The 9611-nt window shown below is 37.6% G+C and overlaps 1 protein-coding gene across 1 annotated transcript in view; it reads left to right on the plus strand.

Moving 5' to 3' along the window:
- The window catches only part of LOC124133118 (protein disulfide isomerase Creld2-like), a 28911-nt gene extending 21152 nt beyond the window's left edge, over window positions 1-7759 (plus strand). Inside the window, exon 11 of the mRNA XM_046497376.2 lies at window positions 7513-7759. Coding sequence (XP_046353332.2) covers window positions 7513-7622 — 110 coding nt within the window. The 3' untranslated portion in view covers window positions 7623-7759. The remainder of the gene's footprint in view (window positions 1-7512) is intronic.
- Window positions 7760-9611: the final 1852 nt, after the last annotated feature.

Genomic DNA, 9611 nt, shown 5'->3' on the forward strand with positions numbered 1-9611 from the left:
ATCACAGCCGATTGAGTCGAATGTATTTGTGTTTAACATGTTTGATGTGTGTTTATTGGATTAACTTTTGCTCAACTGTATGAAGTGAGTCACCTCAATGTGCTTCATTGTATGGTTAATCATCCCATTGCAGGGTTTCAGAGCAGTTCATTTTCAAGGACATCAACTGTTGTCAAAAATGGCCAAAAGATGTTTTTCAAATATGGTCATGATATTGAAGAATGTCCCATCAATAGTTGATAAAAATGACCTTTTGTCATTTGTGTTACCAAAACCACAGCATAGATTAGCCGAATGTATGTATGCAAGTAATGTTACAAAGAATGGTCTGTTCATCACCTTCAGTGATGTGAAGTTGATGTTTGCAAGAAATCACACAGGGATTTTGCTGAATACAAATGCTTTCTTCAGCTTTAGATAGGGCATCCTTCTGTTTCATGACCAATTGTTTATGTTTAGGACATTTTGGTTGACAATCAGTGAATGACATGGAAATTGAGCTCATTTGAATCCCAGCAAGACTCCGAGAGAGAACTGTTTGGTTTTATTCTTGATTTCTCTTTTCAATCACATCAGAAAAATTTTCCTGTGGCATTAGGAAGTCCAGAATTATACATCTATATTCTATGTGTCTACAGTTTGCCTAGTTTTAGAAAGAAGTCAAGAGATCCTTGTTATAACCTTAATGTTACAAGTAAATAGTTGGTCCTTTGATAAAGTACTGTTGCAATAAATCTGAACCTGTCATCCATTAGCACACTGTATGTATGTACTGTGAAAACCTGTCAGTTCAGAAACAACCCGTCAACATTCGGGGTAAAATAGGTCTTCAGCAACCCATCCTTGCCCTTAAGGCGACTATTCTTGTCATAAGAGGCGACTAACGGGATTGGGTGATCAGACGCGCTGACTTGGTTGATGCATATCATCCTATCCAAATTGCGTTGATCGATGAGCATGATGTTGATCAATGGATTGTCTGGTCCAGATTTGAATATTTACAGACCGCCACCATATAGCTGGAATATTGCTGAGTGCGGCATTAAACAACAAACAAACAACACAAGTTCCTTGGCATGCCACCCTCGTTAAGCAATAAGGCTGAAAAGCATTGGTTACTTGTTAATTCATGTGCTGTTTTTTGTAAATTAACATGGCAAGGGAGATAACTCTAAACACTGACTGATCGGGATTATGGGTTAGAATAGGTCCCCAGCAACCTGTACTTCGCTACTTAATTGATGGGGTGGTCCAACTCGGTGGCTTTGTTGATGGCATATCAATGTACCCAGAGTGTGTAGATCGTTACTCGTAATATCAATCACAAGATTGTCTGGTCCAAACTCATTATTTATAGGCCGCCGTCATAGAGGTGGAATTATGCTGAGTGAGGTGTTCTGCTACAAACACACATTATTTATGCTACAGCAAAGAAACTAAGGACCTCCATGTTGGAGAACAAGCAAGCATTGCAGCCTTGTGTAGGGCCATATTCACCCTTTCACTTATTAGATGTGAGATTGTTTTTTAGGCGTCAGAACTCAATGTATTAATACTGTTGATAAATGTATTTGTTTGATGGCATCATGTTAGTATTACAGACACTTACCGTCCACCAGTAGCTTGGCTCAATGGTTCGTTATGGTTGTAACTTGTAGTGCAACTGGAGACAAATCATCAAGCAGTCACTTATTATTGTCAGGAAGGAGTGGTAGAAGATTGAATAAAAGCTTTTATTAACTGAAAAAATATCTTCCAAACTAGGCCTGACTTTAGTGGCAGTAGATAACATGTTTTGTGATCTGGTTGACACACAAAATTGTATCGTGTAAGTCACATTAAACAGCATTTCAAAGCTGTAGGCATATTATTTGCCAAAAAGGCAGTAAAATTAAGTTTTCTGTGTGAATTAACTATCATGCAGGGAAAGTGGCCTTCTAAACTCAACCCTGTGAAATTATACAAGCCACATGGTAACAGGTTAGAGTGGATTGCCGATACTGGGAAGCTATGCCCTTTTCACATCATACTTCTGTAGGGGGCATGGCTGGCACAGCCATCGTTAGAGTTACTTCCCTTAGAAGTGTGTGCCAGGTATGTCATCTTTGGTTTAAATCCCAGTTTTGCGCCTATTATGATTCTTGGTTTGTCAGTACCAAAGCAGTGTTAAACCCATGTCACTCACTCACTCACCCTTCCATCAGTCAGCTCACTATGAATAACTTAAATATCAACAGTGCAATATCGCCCTTGATCGAGTTGTTCACCAGTAACTGTGTGTGTGTGTGTTTGCGTGTTATTTTATGATGTATCCATTTTAGAATAATTATTAAAAAAATATGGACATGAATGTTAACATGTCTTCAAGTGATATGACTTTGAAGTTTCAGAATGGAATAGGTTCTTTATAATAATTATGATCAGCTTGTGAATACTTCTAAATTTGTAGGGGCGGTGGGGTAGCCTACTGGCCAAAGCATTCACTTGTCATGCTGAAGACCGGGGTTTGATTCCCGACATGGGTACAATGTGTGAAGCTCATTTCTGGTGTCCCACGCTGTGATATTGCTGGAAATATTGCTAAAAGCAGCGTAAAACAATACTCAGTCAGTCTTAATTTGTAACCCTCATCACCTCTTTCCAATATTGTAATTTTGATAAATCAGTTTAAGAATCAATGAGTCATTTCTCGAGACATTTAACAGTATATTTAGTTGGTCAGTTCTGCTTATTAATGTTTTAACCCGATTTTAAATATTTCGAATGTACTTTTGTGTTCTTATTCATCTGAAAATTGCACATTTTTTATTGCTAAACAATACTAAGCCCCAGTTTACATTGATCTATGGGAAAGGTTTACACCCCTTCCTGTGTGCTCAGATTGTCGTTTACAAATGACAGCTAAAATATAGGAGGCCTGGAATAGCTGACAATAATGGATGGCTCAGACATGTTAGGAGTCGTGACAAAAACAAAAACACTTTGCTGTCAGTATATTTTGAGTGATTTTCATCTTAATAAAATGGGGGCTTCATGGAATTAATGACAAGCATATGGTTAGGTGTTTGATCTGAGTGTACATATTAAATATGTCCTTGTTTTGGTTTATAATCAAAGGAAGCAAATTCAGAAAAAGTTTCAAAATTTTATCATGGTTAATTTTAGGTCAAACATAGACAAAGTGAATTACACTCAGAATGATATAAGGCCACACTTTTTAAATTTATGTTTCACGGATTTATTCCAACTTTTCCAAACAAGGTCAGACGAAAAAATATAAAAATTAAGTAGCTATCTCCAACATATATTTATTTATATGAAAGTCATACTGCCGTGAGGTTACACATGCAGCTGGCTTCTTGAATCACCGACAGTGATGTAGACATGGAATTTATATTGAACATTATATATTGTATAGGAGGGTCTATATTACTAGTGGGAGACATAATAAAAATTAATATTTTTATGTTTAATTTATTTCTTTTCCAGCTACTTTTCAGTAGGGACAGGGGGCCTGGGAAACAAAAAATAAAAATGGGTGGCCTTATAAACAAGTAATTATAAACAAGTAATTAGAATAGTTTGAATAGTATTGATTTATGTTACAAAATCAGTCTCTGGCAGGTCATCCATTAAACAAGGGATGGTGGTGGGGTGGGGTGGGGTGGTACATACACCAATTCTAAAATGTATGATTTGGTCTCTATTATGTTTTGCCAAAAAGCTGTATCATGTTTGAAAGAGGAATTTGTTCCTGGTGAAGATGCAGTCATATTTGCATGAATCATGTGTTACTAACAGGTTCCATGTGTGGACGCTAACACTGAACAGAGCCATCCGTCTGTTCAGCCTGATCATTACGTATAGGCTGGTGTTTTTAGAAACATTTTAAGTTATACATGGAGAACAATAAACCTTTGTTAAAACTTCTCTTTGTTGCTGTTGAATTTGTTTTTCGTAGATGCTGTCAATCACATGATAGCTTCTCTGTATTAATGGGCATGGTGGTCTAACAAGCCAGAATTCCTAGATCTGCCTCAATTGTGATCCCCTGTCATGCAACAGTCAGTCTTTTACCTCTGAATGTGATACATGACTGAGATTTTAGTGATTTTCAACATCACTTTTATTCTCTTGGTTGATATCTGATTACACAAGAGACATTTCTCGCCGCGAATAGCTGCAAAATTGCTGATGCGGCGTTAAGCAATATTCACTCACTCACTCACTCCCCTGTCATGCATGTATTCTCCAAGGTATGCCTCCGTGTTCTGCATCACTCTGAATCTTTGTCTCACATAAAGCTCACTCAGTGTATTAGTGATGACTACTGGTCTGCCTCATACAGACTCACTCATTACTGGCACACGTGATCAACCAGAGATTTTTACACTTGGTTTATGAATCTGCCAACCCAAGATTTCAATGTGAAAATGTCTATAAAAAAATTAATGCAATGTGTGTTTTCTTAGTAAAAATTAGTAAAAAGTTAAAACAAGCAACCCATTTGCTGCTATCCAAATAAATACTGTAATTAAAACCTGTTGCAAATTAATCTTTAAAACGTCATAGCACAGCAAATTATGATCATGATGGAGAATTAAAAAATAATTGAAATTGAAAACAATTTTATGTAATTTTTTTCAAATCAGTATTTTTTATGTGCAACTGTGATCGATACTTGTATCGAGAAGTAAAAAATCACAATCCACTAATGCATCGGTGTATCATCCCAAAACTACCAAATATCCCTATAAAATGTTAAGCAGTACATATGTTGCTGTGAAGGAGGTATTGGTGACTGTCAGAGTTGTCGGCTGTAGTTTGCCGTCCTATTCAAGTTATCATGAACCAAAAGCCACTGTAGTTATAGGCAGAGTGATGACTGTACACAGTATAGCCTGGTTAGTGTACACGAACACAGACTATAGGGCTATCAGTGATTGGAGGGTTGAGTAAATAGGCATGAAACAGTGCCATTAGTGCTTATATCACCACAGCAACCAGTTTCATATAATAGGCTCTTCCATCTGTTAAATTTACTTAAGTTTTCATAAAACAAAGAAATATCTTTCTACCTGCTATGACAAAAATAAATCATTAATGTTTGCAGTTACTTTATTTCTTTTAGTTGACTGACTCCATGAATCCGCTTGATTTCAATACTCGTCCATGGTATGGTTCTTTGGGAAATGTTCTGCCTGTTGTAGATTTTACTAATAGAATGGCACATGATAATTGCTTTGTAATCGTGGTACATGTATACAAAAAGGCAAATTGTATGCAATCATCCACATCCTCTTTAAGCAGCCAGTGCAGCCCGTGGAGTTTAATGTCAACAATGGGACATGTTCAGTGACAAGTTTTGCCATGAATTGATGGGTGTTGATGGATTGAGTGGAACATGTTTTTTCATCGCGATGCTTTAAGGGAAGGATAAAAACACAAATGTCAGGTCTTGAAGTTGACCGAAATTTGAAAGAATTTCCTCCCCTGTACACATCATACCACTCTCCTTCCCAGAGTTCCTTGCTGTTAGGGGCGGTGGGGTAGCCTAGTGGTTAAAGCGTCCACTATCACACCAAAGACCTGGGTTCGATTCCCCACATGGGTACAATGTGTGAAGCCCATTTCTGGTGTCCCCTGCCGTGATATTGCTGGAATATTGCTAAAAGCAGCGTAAAACCATACTCACTCACTCAAAGCAAGGGTGTCTTCAAGCTGACATGGAATAAGGGAACACTCTGTCACAGACACTGTAACATGATATGCCATCACGGGTTCCCAGCCTTGTCTACCAAATACGCACACAGACACATCTCAACATTTGATTCTGACGTGTACTTTCTGTACTGACAGTAAGGCTTAGTACTAAGTAAAAGACTATTTCCATTTGTGTATTGATCCTTTGTTGACAGTGGTTGTAGGGTTCCAAGTGCAGTCATCAAACACTTGTGGATAGCAAGCAATACTGTCACTTTGTTGGGTAAAGATAGACCCGCGCTGTGGCAGTTGAAGTAGTATTTCTCTATAATTATACAAAACAATCTGTAAAAAGCAGTGAAAGTCTTTGATTATGGAATTTCAGAATAAGCTTGTTTCTTCACAAACAGAACAGACATGCAAGTTGGCCTGTGGTATTGGTGTAATACTAAGTCATTAATGCACAGTGTGTAGTTGTGCCAGTTGTTGTTGCAAGAGACCTAATGCATCGGGTTGTCAGGCTCAGTGACTTGGTAAAGTTGGTTGATTGCATGTCATCATATCCCTCTTCTGGCTTTCCTCCTAATGGGGCGATCAGGTAGCCTTGTGGTTAAAGCGTTCGCTCGTCACGCCAAAGTGCCGGGTTCAATTCCTGACATGGGTACAATGTGTGAAGCACATCTCTGGTGTACCCTGCCGTGATATTGCTGGAATAATCCTCAAAGCGGCTTAAAACCAAGTTCACTCACTCACTTTCCTCCTACTATATGTTGCCACGAGATACAGTAAACTATGTTTAAAACGAACATGATATAACAAACTGACACATAATGAACTGTTTTTGTTTTTTTGTCCCGTCCATTTGCTGTATATATGCAGTATATTTGTTTATAACAAACTACGGTTACAACGAACTAATATTAGTTGTCCTTTTGAGTTCGTTATAGCCATAGTTTGCTGTATAGATGACATATTGTTCAAAACTATTAAAAACCCTGGTGTGTGGAGAAATATAATTTCAAACTCAGATTTGTCATTTGTATTCAAAATATTCAATCTGTAAACAGTGCTCATGATTGATGCCTTATCAGTGTATTATACTGATAAAAAGTAGTCAAATACAGAAAGAACAAACAAAACAAATCAAACAAAGAAACAAAAGTGTCAGCAGCAAATGGTTTTCCTCCCAATCCTTCATTGTCATTGGCTAATAATAATATTATTTAAGTTCCCCGTCACTCGATGAGAGAAACATGAAATTTCACTCGACGCATGAAATATCCTCTGTTACTTTGTTTACTAAAGAGACCACTTTGCACTAACAATCACATGACGTCATCACATATACAAATCTCAGTGTTATAATATGGGGGTGGTATTTTTTCTTGAGTTCTCTTGTCTTGGTGATGTTTACATAAGTTTGACACAAAATCCCAATGTACAACACAAGATCTTTGAATGATCATACCAATATCATACCAGTACTTGTCATTTCTCAAAACGAGCAGTACAGTATCTAATGGTTAGAAAAATATGGCAGTTCTGATAATGACCTGTACTTAACAAATGATTGAAAAATTATCTGGAGCATTTGTGTAAAGTTGAATAGGTTGTCATGTGTGCAATATTGGTTATGCAGTCCTCGTGATCTTGCAGTTTTGCGCATACTTTGCACAACTGTGAAAAAAGCAGTGCTCTTCAGATTATATTTTTTATTTTATCTTGACTTAGGAATTTTTTACGGTTGGTGGATCCGCAAACATTTGCCATATTCAGTGTTGTTATACTTTCTCATTGTTGGTTTTTCAGAAGAGGGTGAGGATGAGGAAGAAGAGGTTGAGGAGGAAGAGGTTGAGCAAGAGCCTGCTGAGCAGGATGCCGAGGAAGGGCCTGCTGACCCCAGCAGGGATGAATTATGATACCCATCGTGTTACGTTAACATAGGACATAAAACATATATATGCATTTTCTGGAGAAAAATCATGGGACCACCTCATACAACTTCACACTGTAAATTGGGGGGGATTTGATTGTTGACAATAAAAAGAGAAAACTTGTCGAGGATTGTTGTGTGTGAGAGGACCATTGACTGCATGGCCAACTAACCTTGAATCTAGTCAAGAATATTCTCAAAACAAGGTGTTCTGGGATATCTCTAGGAATCATTAGTTTTGTCTCCACACATTTAGAGCGATTTATACATTTCACACTGCATCAATGCAATAGTGTAAAACTAAGCATTGAAGCCTCTTCTTCGTCCATGATCATGTCATACAAAGCCATAACCTTAGTTACACTGTGTTGCATCAGCTCTGAAATTTTTATTCCTGTTTGGGAATTTTCGGCAACATTTGTAGCAGACAAACACCAGCCCTGAGCAGGTCCAGATAAGCCCTGAGCAGGTCCAGATAAGCGGACATGAGGAAATGTTAAATGCAGGACGTTACACCATCTGAACTTCACCCAGACTGAGTTTACAGTAATGACACAAATAAGCTACAAAGACGGATATACCCGATAGTGTAGAGAACTACCGGTACAAGAAGTTTACTGTCCAAGATTATCAGCTGTTTAAATGTTGCACATGATAAAAGCCATTGTTACATGGTTTCTGAATGCTTGGGGTAGACACATGTAGCCTCTGAAAAATATTTTAAGGTTTGTTTTCTGAATTTGGTTTTCTTAAAGGCCCAGAGAATCAGATTACAAGGCCTGAAACTAAAGAGTGCTATACTTGCCAAAATATTGTAGACTTTCTCAGTAGTTATCCGATAATTTGTTTTCTGATATTTTTGTTTCATGTTTCCATGTCTGTATGAGACGAGCTGATTTAACTTATATTGCATACTATTTCCACATCAATCTTCTTCACACTGACAGAAACAGAGCCCGAATCATGCGACTTGTTATCTAGAAACAAACAAACATTGTCAGGTCACTGCAGTCATAAAGTAGGTGTGTCTCTTCTAAGGTGTTTGAGTACCGACGTTTCCTAATCTAGTGACACAGGAGTTTTATTGCATGTTGTGGGTCAGAGTAATTTTGTACCTGTAACTTACCTTGAAAGTGTTGCACAGGCCATTGCAGATGTAGAAGAGAAACTACACTCGAGCTAGTCTGACTTAGTCCCTGAACCATATTATTTTCCCTTCCACCCAGTCCCTTCTGTAATGTCTAAATGAAGCAAGTCTAGATTTTCCTCAGGTTCAGAAGCTCACATCTCACCGGGGCTCCGTTTCAATTTATATGCAGTTGTTTGTTTCAAGCAAAAAAATGTCAGAGACTAAGTGTTAGTCTACACCCAAGCCTATTCACTGTCCTAGATTGTTTCAATTAGGTCTTTCAAACGACACTGAAACACAATTTAGCAATGAATTATAACCCTAATAAAATCGACTAATTATATTGTCTCACTTTGCACACTTGCAAGGTTTCAAAACATTATTCTGAAATCCCGTAAATCTAAATTTCTAGGAGGTGGAAAGATTCAAATGTACATGTAGCAAGTATTTCTTTTCCTTTAGGTCTCGGTCTCTGTCAAGGTTACAGTGAAGATCACAGAAGTAACGTGTCTAGATGTATGCATTTGTGAGATTGGGCAAATGATGCTTCTAGCAATATTCACCTTGCCTGTACCAGCAACACAGAAGTATTTGCACAATTACATTTATTCATATCAAGTGAATTGGTTAACTTCCATTTTGAACAGTATTTCAGCTTTGTCATGGTGCTTTTGTTTGTTTGTTGTTTAACACCACACTCTGCAATATTCCAGATAAATGACAGTGGTCTGTAAATAATTGTGTCTGGACAGACAATCCAGTGACTGACATCATAAACTGACATTATGTCAACTAAACAATTGGTTCATCCTCATTAAAGTTTCCTATGCAGAGTTGAAATTTTGT

Source organism: Haliotis rufescens, unplaced genomic scaffold (assembly GCF_023055435.1).
Source record: "Haliotis rufescens isolate VD_foot unplaced genomic scaffold, xgHalRufe1.0.p SCAF_76, whole genome shotgun sequence".
NCBI lineage: Eukaryota > Metazoa > Mollusca > Gastropoda > Lepetellida > Haliotidae > Haliotis > Haliotis rufescens.